The 20,712-nt window shown below is 36.4% G+C and overlaps 1 protein-coding gene across 2 annotated transcripts in view; it reads right to left on the bottom strand.

Moving 5' to 3' along the window:
* The window catches only part of LONRF2 (LON peptidase N-terminal domain and ring finger 2), a 45,592-nt gene that overhangs the window by 21,048 nt on the left and 3,832 nt on the right, over window positions 1-20,712 (bottom strand). For both annotated transcript variants that reach the window (XM_015544572.2, XM_042981178.1), the window contains exon 2: window positions 15,438-15,556. In XM_015544572.2, the coding sequence (XP_015400058.2) occupies window positions 15,438-15,556 (119 nt within the window). The remainder of the gene's footprint in view (window positions 1-15,437; window positions 15,557-20,712) is intronic.

The raw sequence follows: 20,712 nt of genomic DNA, 5'->3' as shown, positions 1-20,712 counted from the left end.
TGAGCATGGAATGCTTTTCCATTTCTTTGTGTCCTCTTCAATTTCTTTCATAAGTCTTCTGTAGTTTTTGGAGTACAGATCTTTTGTCTCTTAATTAGGTTTATTCTTAGGTATCTTATTGGTTTGGGTGCAATTGTAAATAGGAATAATTCCTTGATTTTTCTGTTATTTGTGTATAGAAATGCAACAGATTTCTGCACATTGATTTTATATTCTAAAATTTTGCTGAATTCATGTATCAGTTCTAACAATTTTTTGGTGGAGTCTTTCAGATTTTCTACATAGGTACAGTGTCATCTGCAAACAGTGAAAGTTTGCCTTCTTCCTTGATTTGTATACCCTTTCTTTTTGTTGTCTGATTGCTGAGGCTAGGACTTCCAGGACTATGTTAAATGGTAATGTTGAAAGTGGGCATCCTCGTCTTGTTCCTGACCATAAGGGAAAGGAGTTTTTCCCCACTGAGCATGATATTAGCTACGGGCCTTTCCTATATGGCCTTTATGATGTTGAGGTATGTTCCATCTATTCCTATTCTGTTAAGACTTTTTACCAATAATGGGTGCTGTATTTTGTCAAATGGTCTTTCTGCATCTATTGACCGGATCATATGGCTCTTATTCTTTTATTTTTTTAATGTTTTCATTTATTTTTCAGAGAGAGAGCATGAGAAGGGGAGGGGCAGAGAGAGAGGAGGACAGAGGATCTAAAGCAGGTTCAGCAGACAGCCCGATGTGGGACTCAAACTCACAAACCATGAGATCATGACCTGAGCCAAAGTCCAATGCTCAACCTACTGAGCCACCTAGGTGCCCCATATCCTTTCTTTTATTAATGTGGTGTATCACGTTGATTGATTTGTGAATATTAAATCATCCCTGCAGCCCAGGAATAAATCCCACTTGATCATAGTGAATAACTCTTTTAATGTACTGCTGAATTCAATTTGCTAGTATCTTGTTGAGAATTTTTGCATCCAGGTCCATCAGGGACGGATATTGGCCTGTAATTCTCCTTTGCCAGGTATTGGAATCAAGGTAATGCTGGCTTCGTAGAATGAGTTTGGAAGCTTTCCTTCCATTTCTATTTTTTTTTTTTTTGGAACAGTTTGAGAAGAATAAGTATTAACTCTTCTTTAAATGTCTGGTAGAACTCCCCTGGGAAGCCATCTGGCCCAGGACTCTTGTTTGTTGGGAAATTTTTTAAAAATGTAATTTATTGTCAAGTTGGCTAATATACAGCATATACAGTGTGCTCTTGGTTTTGGGGGTAGATTCCTGTGATTTATCACTTATATGCAACACCCAGTGCTCATCCCAACAAGTGCCCTCCTCAATGCCCATCACCAATTTTCCCCTTTCCCCCACCCCCTCCCCCGCCCTATCAACCCTCAGTTTTTCCTCTGTATTTAAGAGTCTCTTATGGTTTGCCTCCCTCTCTGTTTGAAACTATTTTTTCCCTTCCTTTCTCCCATGGTCTTCTGTTAAGTTTCTCAAGTTCCACATATGACTGAAAACATATGATATCTGTCTTTCTCTGACTGACTTATTTCACTTAGCATAATATCCTCTGGTTCCATCCATGTTGTTGCAAATGGCAGGATTTCATTCTTTCTCATTGCCAAGTAGTATTCCATTATATATATAAACCACATCTTCTTCATCCATTCATCAGTTGATGGACGTTTGGGCTCCTTCCATAATTTGGCTATTGTTGAAAGTGCTGCTATAAACATTGGGGTACATGTGCCCCTATAAATCAGCACTCCTGTATCCTTTGGATAAATTCCTAGTAGTGCTATTTCTGGGTCATAGGGTAGTTCTATTTTCAATTTTTTGAGGAACCTCCCCACTGTTTTCCAGAGTGGCTGCACCAGTTTGCATTTGTTGGGAGATTTTTGATTACTGATTCAATTTCTTTGTTTGTTATGGGTCTATTCAAATTTTCTATTTCTTCCTGTTCCAGTTTTGGTAGTTTGTGATATTCTAGGAATTTGTTCATTTCTTCCAGATTGCCTTCTTCCAGATTGCCCAGTTTGTTGGCATATAATTTTTCATAGTATTCTCTTATAATTGTTTTATTTCTATGGTGTTGGTTGTGATCTGTCCTCTTTAATTGGTGATTTTATCTATCTATTTGGTTCCTATCTTTTTTCTTCTTGAGAAGTCTGGCTAGGGGTTTACCAATTTTAAATGTACAATGTATGACATTTGACAAATGTATACACTGTGTAACTACAACCACAATCATGATGTAGCACATTTCCATCACCCCAGAAAGTTCCCTCATGCCCTGTGAGGTCAATCCTCTCCTCTCTCCAAGTTCAGGAACAACTGATCTGTCACTACAGTTTTCCCTTTGTGACAATTTCATATAAATGTAATCACACATGTTTTTGTGTTCCTTCCTTCACTTAACGTGATGCTTCTGAGGTTCACCTGCATTGCTGAATAGACAGATACTTCATTATTCCCTATTACCATGTAGGGTTCCACTGAATGATTATACTACAATCTGCTTATTTGAATTTTTTAATTTTTAAAAAGAAATTTTATTATTTCATAGTACTTCATTCAGACAAGTGAATCACACACAATAAACCAGAAATTTTTAAGTTACCAGACATTTGCTGACTAGTAACCTTACTCAAATGGACAGTTATGACAGGTCATATGCACAGTACAACTCATCTTGTTTATCGCCTTGAAGGGTCTCAGGAATGACAGGTTGTGGGAGTTAAAGCAAACAAACACAAAAAAAATATGTCACATAGCCCAAAACTAAGAATTTGAACTCCTCCAGATGATAGCTGAATCCAGTTTTTTCAATCCAGATTTATTGAATAATTAACAAATATAACATATAAAATGTAGCACCCAACATGATGATTTGATACACACATACACTGTGAAATGATTCCCACAATCAAGGTAATTAACACATCTACCACCTCACACAGTTAACTCTTTCTTCCTTTTCTTCTTTCTTTTCTTTTTTTTGCAGCGAGGACACTTAAAATCTACTTTTAACAAATTTCAAGTATGTAATCCTGTATTACTAACTATAGTCACCATGCTGTATATTAGATCCTCAGAACCTGCTCTTCTTATAGTTGTACCCTTTGACTTACATCTCCCCATTTCCCCCTCCCTCCAGGCACTGGCAATCACCACTCTATTCTTTTTTTTTTTTTTTCAATATATGAAATTTATTGTCAAATTGGTTTCCATACAACACCCAGTGCTCATCCCAAAAGGTGCCCTCCTCAATATCCACCACCCACCCTCCCCTCCCTCCCACCCCCCATCAACCCTCAGTTTGTTCTCAGTTTTTAACAGTCTCTTATGCTTTGGCTGTCTCCCACTCTAACCTCTTTTTTTTTTTTTCCTTCCCCTCCCCCATGGGTTTCTGTAAGTTTCTCAGGATCCACATAAGAGTGAAAACATATGGTATCTGTCTTTCTCTGTATGGCTTATTTCACTTAGCATCACACTCTCCAGTTCCATCCACGTTGCTACAAAAGGCCATATTTCATTCTTTCTCATTGCCATGTAGTACTCCATTGTGTATATAAACCACAATTTCTTTATCCATTCATCAGTTGATGGACATTTAGTCTCTTTCCATAATTTGGCTATTGTTCAGAGTGCTGCTACAAACATTGGGGTACAAGTGCCCCTATGCATCAGTACTCCTGTATCCCTTGGGTAAATTCCTAGCAGTGCTACTGCTGGGTCATAGGGTAGGTCTATTTTTAATTTTTTGAGGAACCTCCACACTGTTTTCCAGAGTGGCTTCACCAATTTGCATTCCCACTAACAGTGCAAGAGGGTTCCCATTTCTCCACATCCTCTCCAGCATCTATAGTCTCCTGATTTGTTCATTTTGGTGACTCTGACTGGTGTGAGGTGATATCTGAGTGTGGTTTTGATTTGTATTTCCCTGATGAGGAGCGACGTTGAACATCTTTTCATGTGTCTGTTGGCCATCCGGATGTCTTCTTTAGAGAAGTGTCTATTCATGTTTTCTGCCCATTTCTTCACTGGGTTATTTGTTTTTCGGGTGTGGAGTTTGGTGAGCTCTTTATAGATTCTGGATACTAGCCCTTTGTCCGATATGTCATTTGCAAATATCTTTTCCCATTCCGTTGGTTGCCTTTTAGTTTTCTTGGTTGTTTCCTTTGCTGTGCAGAAGCTTTTTATCTTCATAAGGTCCCAGTAGTTCATTTTTGCTTTTAATTCCCTTGCCTTTGGGGATGTGTCAAGGAAGAAATTGCTACGACTGAGGTCAGAGAGGTATTTTCCTGCTTTCTCCTCTAGGGTTTTGATGGTTTCCTGTCTCACATTCAGGTCCTTTATCCATTTTGAGTTTATTTTTGTGAATGGTGTGAGAAAGTGGTCTAGTTTCAATCTTCTGCACGTTGCTATCCAGTTCTCCCAGCACCATTTGTTAAAGAGACTGTCTTTTTTCCATTGGATGTTCTTTCCTGCTTTGTCAAAGATTAGTTGGCCATACGTTTGTGGGTCTAGTTCTGGGGTTTCTATTCTATTCCATTGGTCTATGTGTCTGTTTTTGTGCCAATACCATGCTGTCTTGATGATGACAGCTTTGTAGTAGAGGCTAAAGTCTGGGATTGTGATGCCTCCTGCTTTGGTCTTCTTCAAAATTACTTTGGCTATTTGGGGCCTTTTGTGGTTCCATATGAATTTTAGGATTGCTTGTTCTAGTTTCAAGAAGAATGCTGGTGCAATTTTGATTGGGATTGCATTGAATGTGTAGATAGCTTTGGGTATTATTGACATTTTGACAATATTTACTCTTCCAATCCATGAGCAGGGAATGTCTTTCCATTTCTTTATATCTTCTTCAATTACCTTCATAAGCTTTCTATAGTTTTCAGCATACAGATCTTTTACATCTTTGGTTAGATCTATTCCTAGGTATTTTATGCTTCTTGGTGCAATTGTGAATGGGATCAGTTTCTTTATTTGTCTTTCTGTTGCTTCATTGTTAGTGTATAAGAATGCAAAACTGATTTCTGTACATTGATTTTGTATCCTGCAACTTTGCTGAATTCATGTATCAGTTCTAGCAGACTTTTGGTGGAGTCTATCAGATTTTCCATGTATAATATCATGTCATCTGCAAAAACTGAAAGCTTGACTTCATCTTTGCCAATTTTGATGCCTTTGATTCCCTTTTGTTGTCTGCTGATGCTAGAACTTCCAACACTATGTTAAACAACAGCGAATCACCACTCTATTCTACGAAATCAGATTTTATTTTTTTTAGGTTCCACATATACTGGTAGCACACAGTATCTGTCTTCTCTATCTGGTTTACTTCACTTAGCGCAGTGCCCTCCAAGTTCATCCACATTGTTTCAAATAACACAATTTCCTTCTGTTTTAAGGCTGAATGTTCCTGTGTGTGTGTGTGCACACACACACACACACAGGTGTGCTTCTCACCTTCGTTATTCACCCACACTTAGGTTGTTTCCATATCTTGGCTACTGTGAATAATGCTGCAGTGAACATGAGAGTGTAGGTATCTGTTCAAGATACTGACTTCATTTCCTTTATATACCCAGAAATAGGACAGCTGAATCACACAGCAGTTCCATTTTTTATATGGGGAACCTGCATACAGTTTTCTATAATGGCTGTACCAATTTACATTACCACTAACAGTGTACAAGCGTTTCCTTTTCTCCACATCTTTGCTAGTTATCTCTAGTATTTTTGATACTAGCCATCCTAACAAGGTGCGAGGTGATATTTCATTGTGGTTTTGATTTGCATGTCCTTGATGAGTGATGTTGAGCACCTTTTCATGTACCTATTGACTATTTGTATATCTTTTTTGGAAAAATGTCTATTCAGGTCCTTTGTCCATTTTTTAGTCTCCCTATTCAATTTTTGCTATTGAGTTGTAGGAGTTCTTCATCTATTTTGGATATTAGCCCACTATCAGATATATGGTCTGCAAATATTGTCTCCCACTCCACTGTTTGCCTTTTCAATTTATTGTTTCCTTTGCTGTGTAGAAACTTCTAGTTTGATACACTCCCAACTTGTTTATTTTAGCTTTTGGTACCTCTACTTTTGGTATCATATCCAAAAAAATTATTGCCAAGACCACTCTCAAAGAATTTTCTCCTTATGTTTTGCTAGGAGTTTTGTAGTTTCAGGTTTTACACTTAAGTCTTTAAACCATTTCAAGTACATTTTTGTGAGTGGTATAAGATAGAAGTCCCGTTTCATTTGTTTGCATATGGAGATCTGCTTTTCCTAATACCATTTATTGAAGAAACCCTTTCCTCATTGTGTGTTCTTGGCACCCTGGTAGAAGATTAGTTGACTACATATGCATGGGTATATTTCTGGGCTTTAAATTTTGTTTCATTGGTTTATGTGGCTATTTTTATGCCAGTACTGCACTGTTTTGCTTGCTATAACTTTGTAATATAGTTTGAAATCAGGAAGTGTGATGCTTCCCACTTTGTTCTTTCTCAAGATTGTTTTGGCTACTAGGGATCTTTTGTGCTTCGCTATGAATTTTAGGATAGTTTTTTCCATTTCTGTAAAAATTCCATTGGAATTTTGATAGGAATTGCACTGAATCTGTAGATTGCTTTGGGTAGTATGGATATTTTGACAATATCAACTCTCCCAATCGAAGAACACAGAATATCTTTCCATTTATTTGAATCTTCGATTTCTTTCATTAAGATCTTATGGCTTTCAGTGTACGGGTCTTTCACTTTCATGGTTAAATTCATTCCTAACTATTTTTTTATTCCAGATGCTACTGTCAATGGGATTTATTTTTTAATTTCTCTTCAAATAGTTTCTTGTTATTGTATAGGAATGCTAATTTGTGTTCTACAACTTTAGAGAATTCGCTGGTTAGTTCCAACAGCTTTTTGGTGGAATATTCACGGTTATCTATATAAAAAATCATGTCATCTGCAAGCAGGTAATTCTTCCTTTCTGATTGGATGCCTTTTTTTCCCTCCTTTTTCTTGCCAAATTGCTGTGGTGAGGACTTCCAATATTATGTTGAATAGAAGTGGTAAAAATGGGCATCCTTGTCTTGTTCCTGATCTTAGAGGAGAGACTTAACTTTTCAATCTTGAGTATGATGTTAGCTGTGGGATTGCCCATATAACCTATACTATGTTGAGGAACATCCCTTCTACACCTAATTTGTTGAGTTTTTATCATGACAGGATATTGAATTCTGTCAAATATTTTTTCTGCATCCATTGAGATGATCATATGATTTTTATCTTTCATTCTGTTGATGTGGTATATCACACTGATTGATGTGCAGAAGTGGAATCATACTTGCATCCCAGCAATATATCCCACTTGATCATGGCATATTCTTTTAACATGTTCCTGATTTTGATTTTGCTAGTATTTTGTTGAGGATTTATTGCATCTATGTTCATCAGGGATATTGGCCTATAATTTTCTTGTAGTGTCCTTATCTGGATTCACTATAAAGGTAATGTTGGCCCCATAAAATGAGTTTGGAAGTATTCCTTCTTTTTCAATTCTTTCTAAAAATTTTGAGGATTGGTATTAATTCTTATTTAAATGTTTGGTAGAATTTATCTATGAAACCATTTGTCCTGGGCTTTGGTTTTTTTGGGAGATTTTGATTACTGATTCATTCTCCTTGCTGATTACTGGTATGTTCAGATTTTTTATTACTTCATGATGAAGTCTTTTTTTTTTTCTTTTTTAAAAAAAATTTTATTTAAACTTCAGTTAGTTAACATACAGTGTAAGCTTAGTTTCAGGTATACAATACAGTGATTCTGCAGTTCATCAGCCGGTACTCATCACAACAAATGTATTCCTTAATCTCCATCACTTCCATCCATCCCCCCCATCTCCCTTCCACTAAACCATCAGTTTGTTCTTTATAGTTAAGAGACTTTTTTTTCAATTTTTAAAATTTGTTTTATTTATTTTTTTAGAGAGAGAGTGCTAGCAGGGGAGAGGGTCAGAGAGAGAGAGAGAGAGAGAGAGAGAGAGAGAGAGAGAGAGAAAGAGAGAGAGAGAGAGAGAGAGAATCTTAAACAGGCTCCATGCTCAGCTTGGAGCCTGTTGTGGGGCTCAATCCCACAACACTGGTATCACAACCTGAGCCAAAATCAAGAGTCAGGCACTCAACTGACTGAGCCACCCCCAAGAGCCCATTTTTTACTTTATCTCTTTTTTTCTTTGCTCATTTGTTTTATTTATTTTTTCAAAAAATGTTTATTTATTCTGAAATAGAGAGAGCAGGGGTGGGGCAAAGAGCGAGAATCTCAAGCAGGTTCCACACTGTCAATGCAGAGCCTCATGCAGGGCTCATCTCACAAACCATGATATTCATGATTAAGTTGATAAGTTGTATGTTTCCAGAAATTTATCCATTTCTTCCAAGTTACATAACTTGTTGGCACATAATTATTCATAGTCTTTTACGATCCTTTGTATTTCTGTGGCATCAGTTATAATGCTTCCTCCATTTATAATTTCATTTCTTTCAGTCATCTTTTTTTTCTTAGTCTAGCTAAAGGTTTATCAATTTTTTCTTTTCAAGAAACCAATTCTTAGTTTCATTGATCTTTTGTCTTTCTAGTCTCTATTTCATTTCTGCTCTAATCTTTATTCCTTCTGCTAAATTTGGGCTTAGTTTGTTCTTTTTATAGTTACTTGAGAAATAAGATTAAGTTGTTTGAGATCTTCATTTTTTTTTAATTAATGTAGGTGTCCTATAAACCTCCCTACTAGAATTGCTTCTGTTGCACCCCCATAAATTTTGGTATATGTGTTTCCATTTCCATTTGTCTCGAGATTTTTTTTAAATTTCTCTTTTGATTTCTTGACTCATTGGTTGTTTGGAAGTCGTTTCATTTCCATGTATTTGTGATTTTTTTTAGCTTTCCTCCTGTTACTTTTTCTAGTAACCATTGTGTTTGGAAAGGATATTTGATAAGATTTTAATCTTCTTAAATTTGTTAAGACTTGTTTTGTGACCTAACATATGATCCATCCTGGAGGATGTTCTCTGTGGTCTTCAAAGCAATACATATTTTTTTTGCTCTTGGGTGGAATATTCTGTATATGTTTGTCAGATTCATTGGCCTAAAGTATAGTCCAAGTCCATTACTTCCTTGCTGATTTTCTGTCTGGATGATGTGTATTTGATGGGGAAAGATTTTCATCTAAAGCTGGCTGCAAGGGCACTGGCTGGCTCGGGTGCAGTGGCATAGTCTCCATGCAGATCTGTCTACTGAGTCCAATGCTGGCAAAGGCAGTGGGAATCCTCAGTGGCCAAGACTGTGGGCGTTCTGGGGGGGTCTGTGATGGCAGTGGTGGCTGGGGCTGTTGGTGTCCTCGATGGTAAAGGCTGCTGGGATCCTCCTGTTCTACTTTGTCTGTGGGTGTTAAGTTCTAGCCAAGAGGATCCCTTTATTTATTTTTTAAGTAGGCTTCATGCCCATCACAGAGCCAAACATGGGGCTTGAACTCATGTCCCTGAAATCATGACCTGAGCTGAGATCAAGAGTCAGACGTTAGCCAACTGAGTCATCCAGGTGCCCTGCCACGAGGATCCCTCTTGGTGACAGTTCTGATGTGCTGGCATTCAGAACAGCAAAGGAGCTGGAGTCATGGGCTTAGTGACATGCAGAACTACCCGAGCCCATGGCCTGGGACACAGACTTATTTCCTGTGATGATAGTATCTGAGATGTAAGTGTGTGTGCATGGGTTCCTGGGTGGCTCAGTTAGTTAAGTGTCTGACTTCAGCTCAGGTCATGATCTCACCGCTCATGAGTTTCAGCCCTGTATTGGGCTCTTTGCTGACAGCTCGGAGCCTGGAGACTGCTTCAGATTCTGTGTGTCTCCCTCTCTCTCTGCCCCTCCCTCACTTTCTCTCGTTCTCTCTCTCAAATTTAAATAAACATTAAAAAAAAAAGAAGAGTGTGTGCAGATCACCCATGGAAACGGGATCTGGGAAACTCATATAATGACATTACTTTAAGGGGATAAAGGGAAAGCAAGATGCATCAGCAGCACAGCCCAGGGATGACAGGGCACAGAGGTATCCCTATTCAGGACTGAGGGGTAGGGCAAACAGAAGCAGCTGTGTGGCCCTAGTGATGGCACAGCAGCAGCTACAGAGCCCCCAACTCAGGACCAAAGGGGTGGGATACAGAGCAAAGGCAACATGACCCAGTGATAGCAGGTAAAAGCTGTCACTTAGGACCCAGGATGCAGGGCATAGAGCAGCAGAAGCTCAGCTTTGGTAATGGTGGGCCAATGACAGGGCTTAGGACTGAGGGGGGTGGGGCACAACACAGAGGTAGCTCTGGTCCCTGTAGATGGTGAGGCCCTGTGGCAGCCCAGTCCTGCAGAACTGGGCACAGCAATAACTCGGGCTCCAGTGGGCAAGTGTCACCATAGCAATGGCTCCAGCCCTGGGAAGGAGACCCTGAGACAGGATTCTGGACAGCTCCATCAGCTGGGTTCAGCATTGGTTAAGAGTTCTGGGGTCCTCAGTAGTAAAGGCTGCAGAAGTTCCTGGTGAAAACAAGGACTGCTGGAATCCTCTTGTTCTCTTTACCCTATGCGGTGAAATCCCTGAGGGGATCCTTCTTGGTGCTGAGCTGCTCTGAACTGGGGGATGTAGTGATATAAGTAAAATACTTCCTACACTTTTCTATGTGACCATCCTTAGTTTTGGAGCTCTATAGGTTTTCTGCTGCTGCTTTGCTGTAGTCCAGAGCTTTCCCACAGTTTTCACTGTTTTGTAGTTGTTTATTGCTTTGGTTGTTTTCATGGGGGAGATAAGTGTTGGGACCACCTGGTCTGCCATCTTGTGATAGCCTCTATTTACATGCCGATGGACAAACATATGGGTTATATTCAGTCTTTGACTATTATGAATTAAGCTGTTATGAATACTGTATTAATATCTTTTACTTTTCTTGGGAAATATCTAAGAGTGACTGTTGGATCACATAGGAAGTGTATGCTTAACTTTAAAACTGTCTTCTGTTGTGACTGTACCATTTTGCATTCACACACTGTGTGAGAGTTTTAGTTGCTGGACATCCTTCTCCACACTTAGTATGGTCAGTATTTTAAATTTAAGCCATTTTAGTGAGTACTGAGTGGTATCTCCTTGAGGTTTTAATTTGTATTTCCCTAATGACTAATGATGTGGAACATCTTTTCATGTGTTTACTTGATATTCCTAGGTCTTCTTTGGTGAAGTATCTGCTAAAATCCTTGCCCGTTACTTAACTGAGGTATTTAAATTATTATTGAGTTGGTAAGTATTCTTTATATATGCTATATACAGATATATACCTCGCAAATATGTTCTCCCATTCTGCCTTTTCATTTTTATAGCAGTATCTTTTGAAGAACAGAAGTTTTCAATTTTGATGAAGACCAATTTACTAACTTTTTCTTTTACAATTTGTCTTGACTAAGAAGTCTTTGCTTAACAAAAAGTGACAAAGATTTTTACATTTTGTTTCAGATATTCTATAGTTATAGCCTATATATTTAAGGCTATGCTCCATTTTGAATTAATTTTTATATATGATGTAAAGAGAGTGGTGAGGTTCATTTTTTCTTTTGCAAATAGATATGCAATTGCCCCTTACTACAAATTATGAAAAGATGATCTTTTCCCTAAATCTTTGCACTATTGTAAAAAAACTAATTCGCCATTTATGTGTAGGTCTATTTCTGGACTGCCTTCTGTTTTAGTGATCTTATGTCTTTCCTTAAGCAAATATCACACAATTCTCCTTACTTTAGCTTTATAGGAAGTCTTGGAATCAAGTAGTATATTTCCTGGAACTCCATTCTTATATTTTAAAATTGTTTGGCTATTCTTTCCCTTGTATTTCCATAAATACACACAGACATATACATACATACACACATACATACATATGTATATAATTTGTACTAATGAATAATTAGATATATACATATATACATTGAGGACAAATTCCCCAAATAAAAACAACACAGTCCCGATTAAAATTCTGATAGGCTTCTTTGCAGAATTTGGCAAATTAGCTCTATTTATTTGGGGAATTTGTCATCTTACTAAAATTGAGTCTTCTGATCCATGAACCTAGTATGTATTTATACTTATTTAAGTGCTACTTAATTTCTCTCAGCAATGGTTTATAGTTTTCAGTGTATAGATCTTTTAGGTACTTCGTTAACTTTATCACTAAACATGTCATGTTTCTTTAAGCTATTTTAACAATATTATTTTTAAAATTTCATTTTTACAATTATTTCTTGTTGGTGTGTTGAAATATGATTGGTTTCATTTTTGCATATTCACCTTGTACAATGCAAGCTTTTTATAAATTTCTTGAGATTTCCTCACAATTATGTCAACTGTGAATAGACAGTAAAACATTTTTCTCTCCATTATGTATGCCTTTTATTTCTTCCTTTTTTTTTTTTTTTTGCTTTACCTTCCTGGCTAGGAACTCAAGTACCACATTGGTAAGTGGTAAAAGCAAACGTATTTATTGTTCTTGGTCTCAGTAGAAAGGCATTCCATTTCCTACCATTAAGTATGACGTTTGCTGTAAGGTTTTTCATAGATGCTCGTTACCAGATTGAGGAAATCCTTTGCTCTTCCTATTTCATTCAAAGTTTTAACATGAAGGATGTTCAATTTTATCAAGTGCTTTAGCTTCATTTATTGCTTTTTTTCAGTCTGCCAATACAAATTGATTTTCAAATGAGATAATGAGAGATAGTGGTTTAAAGTTTGTTTTTTAACATTTTTGCTTGGTTTTATTACAAAAATGCTGTTCTCATAAAATAAGTGTTCCCTCGTTTTCTGTTTTACAGAAGAATTTTTGAAGGGCTGGTATTATTTCTTTCTTAAATGTATGATAGAATCAACAGTGATTCCATCTAGTCCTGATATTTGGTATGGGCAGGGGGAGGTGATTAACTACAACTTTAATTTCTCTAAATATTGAGGTTATCTACTTCTTCTTGAATGGATAATGGCAGTTTGTGTCTTTCAAGGAGTTTGTTAACTTCTTCTATGTTGTTGAATGTATTAACACAAAGTTGTTCATGAAACTGTTCCTTTTTTATCCTTTTAATGTCTGTGGGATCTATAGTGATATCTCCACTTTCATTCATGGTATTAGTAATCTGTGCATTCCCTCTTTCTTCCTGATTAGTCTGGTGAGATACATCAATTTCATTGATCTTTTCAAAAACGACAGGTTTTTGTTTCATTGACTTCTCTTTATTGTTTTTTGTCTTCCATTTATCGACTCCAACCTCTTCTATGTATTTTTTTTGTTCTTTCTGCTTATCTTTGTTTTAATTTGCTCTTTTCTTAGTTTTTTTTTTAAGGTGGAAACTTAGATCACTCATTTGAGAACTTACTTCTTTAATAATTTATTCATGTTACAAATTTCCCTCAAAAAGTGGCTTTAGCTGCATATGACAAATTAGATATAATGTGCTTTTATTATCAATGATTTCAAAATACTTCCTGGTTTCCTTGTGATTTCTTCTTTGTTCTATGGATTGTTTAAAGGTGACCTAATTAAAAAATAGATACTTAAGGATTTCCTGGATATTTTACTATCATTGATTACTCTTTTCATTCTATTGTCAGTATATTCTTCAAGATTTCAATGATTTGAAATCTACTGAGACATGTTTTACCAGCATAGGATTCTATGAACATTAAAAAGCACAGGTATGCTTACCCATTTAGATAAGGTCAAACTCATCACATGCCTATTTATATTTCTGAATGTGGTCAAATATTTTGTTAGCACTAACTTACCTCCATTTGTACCAAAAGTTGTGAATCAGTATCAGCCATGGCTGGTAGCTTGAAAGGATAGTTTTGCCTGGATAAAACACATTGCTCTGGTAGCCCCCAACAGAAAACTCAGTTGATTCTACAAGTGCTTCCATCTCAGCTCAGCCATAGTTGGACAACTTCATCCTTCCCTCAGTGCTTTCAACATACTTAACAATGTTGCTTCTGCCCTAATCTTTTAGTTATGATGTTAGCCTGGAAACAAATTTCTATCCTTCACATCTTAAAGTTATTTATCAGGGTACATTTCTGCTAAAGCTGTTCTTTACTAAGCATTTATCAAGAATTGAGGCCCACATATTTGCAACAAATACTAAAGACAGGACCAAAATCCCAAAAGCTAATGATGCATTTGCTGGGTCTCTTACAGTTAAAATTATCTATGTAACTTTGTAGTAATGAAGTCTGTCTTTTGTCACAGACACACTGCCAAGTTTTTAGCTGAAAGGCCAATATTGTGGAGAAGAAACTAGCTTCACAGGGTACTACAGGTCTACTGTCAGAAATACTAAGCTTATAATTCATAACAATTAAGGCTCAGACACTGATGATGAAATTAGCTCAGAAGATTAACAGATCAAGGGATAGAAGAAAAGTCATCAGAAAAAGGAGGAGAAAATGTCTTTAGTAAAGCAAGCAAGCAACAATACAGATTTCTGGACTTGGCCCAATAAACATTTGTTTCCCATCCTAAGGCTCATCCCTAATTCCAATTTAACACTCAATCTAATCTGAAAACACTTAGTTTTAAAGAACAGAAGGTTGGATGGAAGGAAGGAAAGGGCATCTTTTCTATTAACCTGGGTTAATGCCTCTTCAATGTTTCTAAAATGAAAATGATAAAAAGTAATACAGCAGGACAAAAATATTTTTAATTACTAGCTAATAGAGTATGCAACTGGTATTAATTTCATCACAAATTCTTTAAAACTTCAAAACCCCTTTTGGGTTTAAAATTCCAGAGATTCATGAAAAAAGCTACAACTTTGATTATGTGGCTTCTTAATCTTCAAGGGCAACTTAAGCTATTGTTATTACATTAACAAAGCTTATTCTGTGTCATCACAGACATATTAGACCTTTCCAACATAGACACTAAAATTATTCCAAAATACATACAAAACATTCATCCTTTCACTAATAACATTTATATGTTCCCTGCATAGCAGAGCCTGTTATTCATGATTATTTTAGAATCTTCCTATTTAAAGTATAATTTTAAACATTCCCCTGAACTCACAAATTTATCCAATTTTATCATTGTGTTTATGTATTTATTTAGTATATAAGGTATATCATTCGGCTAAATATCTCCTAAGAATAATCTAAATTAGTGTTTCTTAATTAAATCCAGCTGGGAACATTTTGATCTTTTAAACTGAGTTGGTTTATCATGAAGTGAATTGCTACGTTGCTATTATTGATGGATATATACACTGTGTGTAGGTACCTCATCACAGTCATCTTAGTTTATTCTTAAGAAAATCCCATAAACTTACATTTCTTATCTCTAAAACCAGCCAATACAAATACCTTAGTCAAGAGAGGTTCATTCTGACAAACTGCATTGGCATCCTGTAGAGCCTGCTCATAGTTCTTCATGGTTAAATACAACTCTGCTCGCAGCAGCAATAACGAATTATCTCTAGGAACTGAAAGACACAGGGAATAGAAAAAAATTAAAATGACTACATTTAAAAACAAATCTTTAAGTCACTAAAAATAATAAACTGGAAAGTAAATATAAAGGCAAAATAAATACTTCCTCCCTCAAATTATAATGTGGTTTAGTAACTTGATAAATATATTTTACACAGCTTCTCTCAGGAAAACAGATGATTGGCAAGACTTCAAAATGCAGCCAGAGGGGCACCTGAGTGGCTCAGCCGGTCAAGCGTCTGACTTTGGCTCGTGGCATGATCTCACCATTCATGATCTTTGTGCTGACAGCTTAGAGCCTGAAGCCTGCTTCAGATTGTGTCTCCCTCTCTCTCTCTGTCCATCCCCAGCTTGCTGTTTCTGACTCTCAAAAATAAATAAATGTTGAAATGCACCCAGAAAAAGACACTAGGTACAATATAAGTTGCAATAATACTGAGTAAATGCTGAAGCATCCTAATGCTATAATTACATATTAAAAATTAAATGATTGAAAATAATTTTTTGAAATTACACAAGGAAAGTCCCGCTCAAGAAACTAACGGGCAGCTGGGTGGCTCAGTCAGTTAAGTGTCTGACTCTTGATTTCGGCTCAGGTCATGATCTCACAGTCACGAGATCAAGCTCCATGCATTGGGCTCCACTCTAACATGGAGACTGCTTGGGATTCTCTCTCTCCCTCTCAAAATAAACATTTTATAAAATAGTTTAAGAAACTAAAAAAAAAAAAAGCACATAATTTTCTTTCCTATACAACTGCATGGATGTGGACTTGTCATCATAATTGTACCTATAGTATATTAAGTGGTAAAATGAGGGAAAAAAATAACTGCCTTTTCCCTAGAGTACTCAAACAGAAGCGAGCTTGAGAACTGCTCATATGAGACTATGGATAGAGCCTAGCTATGCAAAGGCCAAGAGTGATTCTATGAACTATGATATGTAGTATATGAAGTCATTGACTTGGCAAGGTACCATGGAAAAGTGACAGAGCTCATGAAAGCCATTTTTCATACTGCTGGACCTGGTTCACTCTATATATTCATTGCAGGATCTTTGTAATACAGCTATAGCATTTCATTTTAATTGATAAGAAATATTCTAAGTACAGTACCTAGAATATGTTCTCATTTCTCTACCTAATACCCATTTCAGTTTGCTCCAAATCCTTGACCTTGGCTCTTTCTCAAACTAGCCACTTGGAACTTTGCAAATGCTACTACATCTCCTTAGTTTATGTAGGTAACTGAGCAAGTGTGTGTAACAAATCATACAAAAAGATATTACAGCCACCACTTGTAACTGTGTTATTGCTGCATATATGTTTCATAGAGCAATGTATGCCAAGGAAAAAAAGGGGAAAAAGAGGAAAGAAATGGCAAGAAAGGAGAATCTAACAATAAAAGTTGAATCCTTTAAAATAACATTGACTGGTGAGAGTAAGGATCAACTTTTTTCTGTTAAAATCAAACAGTAAATATTTTAGGTTTTGCAGGCCAGTTAGAAGCTTGAGGATATTGTACACGAACAGAATTATTTGGGTAAGGGATAACATTTTCCTTAAAATTCAAAGTTAATGTTCCCTATCATCAAAATAAATTGAAAATGTCCATGTGTTGGTTATGATCTGTAATGAGATTTTTCGTATTTCATCTTTGAAAACACACATAGGTACTATAAAATACGGATGTCCATCCACAAGCATAAAATTTTTAATTGAGCATTTGATTGCTTGGGAGTTATTTGCAGAATTCTATTAGATTCTTCTTATATCTTTAGTATGTCATTATATAGTAAATGTAGTTACAGATTAATCATTTCCAACTAAAGATTAAGTGAAATCTCCTCAAACTGCATAGTTAAATGCATTATCAAATACAGAAATAACCTTTGGAGATTTTGGAAATCTCAAACAAAAAAATGCTTCTAGAACTATAGTTCAAGCTTGAGACATACACTTGCTGCAAGTGTGAGAATGAAGTTCTCCCACCTTGCTCCCGCTTGAATCTTCTAAACAACTATATCATATGCTAACAATCAGCTTTGACTGTGGCATTCTAGATTTTATTTCTTGTGTTTCTTTTCACTCCCACGTTGCAGTAACAGGGGAGACAGCAACAGCGGACATTTTGCTCTTATTCTTGAATTTGAAAAAGAATATGTATAATGTTTTAACATGAAATATGCTTATTGTAAACTCTTGACAGAGAATATTTATCAAATTAGGTAAGTTCCCTCCTATTCCTAGTTTTATATATAGGCATTATAACAAGTGGCTGTTGAATTTTATAGAATGCTCTTTCAACATGTGGGAGATTACATGAAATATATCTCCTTTAATCTGTCCTTACAGTGAATTACATTGAACAATTTGTCCATTACTGAATTATCCTTATATTCTTAGAATAAGCACATCTTGACCTTAACTCTTATTATATTGCTGGATTCAAATACTGACAAGTTTAAGATTTTGGCAACCATGTATATATGTAAGACTAGTCTACAAAATTTTTCCTAGGCTTTACCTGATTATAATATCAAGATTATATTAATCTTATAAAATTAAATGTGGGGCACCTGGGTGGCTCAGTCAGTTGAGTGTCTGACTCTTGATTTCAGCTCAGGTCATGAACCCAGGGTCGTGGGATTGAGCCCTATGTCAGCGTGGGCCTGCGTTAAAACTCGCTCTCTCCCTCTACCTCTCTACCCCATTCATGCATTCTAAAATAAAACAATGAAAAATCTTCCATATCTCTCCATGATCTGAAATGAAAGTTTATCTTCCTTGAAAGTTTGTTAAAACTTGTTTGATCTTAGTGTTTTGTTTTGTTTGTCAAAAGAAAAGCCCCAAGTAGCACTTCTATTTCATTTATTTTTGGTCAGTGTTAGGCTTTTATTTCTTCCTGGGTAAATTTTGATAATTTATAGTTTCCTTAAAACTGTCCTTTTTTTATAGGCTTTAAAATCTGTTATATTCCTTTACATCTGCAATTCTGCTACTTCTTCATTCCTGATCCTCCTGTTTGTGGTTTGCTTTTTCTTCATTACATTTGCCAAACATTTGTTTCTTTTGTTGGTCTTTGTAATGAACCAGCTTCTGACTTCTTAACCAACTCAATCTTTTTGTTTCACTAATGTTTTCTTCATTATCTCTTTGCTTACACTTGTGTTACCTTAATTGATTTTGACAAAGTTTTTGCAGTGAAAAACACTCATTTGCATTTGTTTTTAATCATTCTTTTCTAATAAATGCATTTAAGCCTCTACTCCACACATTCTAAAGGCTATTTTTAATGAAGTCCAAAAAAGTCACTTCCCATCCAGACACTGAATGAATCAGACTGTTTTCTCTGTTGACTTCTACTATTTATGAAGCCAGAGCTTCATAATTTAATCTTTTAAAATATTTCTAATAAATCTCTACACATTTTGCAACCATTAAGCCTTAAGCTTAGTAAAACTGAGAAAAATTTATAGAGGAATCACTAAAAAAAATAAATGGAAGAGGAAAAGCAACTTAAAATTCTTTGTTATGAAGACAGCTTATGGAAGAAAAATGCACATGTGCACCTTCCAAGAAACTGACACAAATATCCAAAGGGTTTTTATCAATTAACCCCTGTATGGGGAAATGAGTCAAAAAGAGTACAGTCTGAGAACTTGGCATTGTGAGGAAGAGAAGAGATAATCTACTCTCTACATTTGTGTTTAGGGTTAATCTAAGGCTGTTCTCCTCCAACTCCAACCCAGAGTTGTCGTAGTGTTGGGAGCTAGTTACCGGTGTAAAATGTGTCAAATGAGCGGACAGTGGTGAGAAGTAGAGAACTGTACAAGTGTTATTTATTTTTATAAGTTTATTTTGAGAGAGAGAGCATGTGCATGGAAGTGGGGGGGGGCGGAGAGGGAGGGAGGGAGGGAGGGAGGGAGGGAGGGAGGGAGAGAGAGAGAGAGAGAGAGAGAGAGAGAGAGAGAGAGAGAGAGAGAATCCCAAGCAGCCTCTGCACTGTCAGCACAGACTCCTACTCAGGGCTCGATCTCACAGTGAGATCATGATCTGAGCCAAAATCAAGAGTGGGATGCGTAATCAACTGAGCCACCTAGGCATCCCAAGTATTATTTAGAAAGAGCTGAATGAGTGGAGACATAAAGCAAGGACAGCTATGTAGTGGTCCCAATAAATAGAATAAACGGCAATTCTCCTCAGAGGTTATTTGTTCAAAGTGATGTAGGACTCAAAAGTCAAGGCCACAAATTCTAAGTGTGATCTTGTTAAACTTGTATATACCTACACACCTGAATGGTCACCACCCAGATCAGGACCTAAGGCGGCTACTTTGTGCACTTTCTCTGGTAGTACACCTTTCCTGAGGGGAACCACCATCTGACGTCTATCATCATTAGATTACTTGAGCCTGTTTATGAACTTATCATGGGGTTATATGAATAGAATGTACTCTTTTGTATAGGTCACTCAGTATCATTCTGTGAGATTCCTCCACATTGCTGTATGTCTCAGTTTTTTCTTTTTAATAAACTGTTGCATAATACACTGTATGACTTAACTTACATACTTATTCTACCACTGGGTTATCATCTAAATGTTTTTTTGGCACATACATCTAGAAATGAACATTCTTGTATATTACTTTCAGTGGACATAAGCATTAATTTCTCCTTGATATATACTCAAGAGTGGAAATGTGCCAGAGGTTATATCTATGTTTAAACTTACTTGGTACTCCCAAACATATCTAACTTGTACCAATTTGCACTTCCCACAGGATTGTTAAGAGTCCCGATTACTTCAAATACTTGCCAGAACGAGGTACCATGACCCTTTCATTTTCATCATTCTGAAAGACATGTAGTAATATTTTAGTTTAAATTTTCAATTGATCAGTAATTACTTTGGGCACCCTTTCATATATTTATTGCCATTTGAGATCCAGTTTACAAAGCATCTGTTCAATCTGCCTATTATTTAGATAGACTTCCTATTTTCCTGTTGAACTGTAGGCATTCTTTCAACATTCTGGATTTGCATTTTCATTTGGATATATTACAAATACACATCACCTTTTCACTCTTTGGGGGGTCTCTAAGGAAGAGAAGTTATTAATTTTAAATTGAATTTATCTTTTCCTGTATG

The sequence above is a fragment of the Panthera tigris genome, chromosome A3, assembly GCF_018350195.1.
Source record: "Panthera tigris isolate Pti1 chromosome A3, P.tigris_Pti1_mat1.1, whole genome shotgun sequence".
Classification (NCBI taxonomy): Eukaryota; Metazoa; Chordata; class Mammalia; order Carnivora; family Felidae; genus Panthera; species Panthera tigris.
Note: the sequence above shows the minus strand (reverse complement) of the source record. Positions and strands in the feature narration are given on the sequence as shown.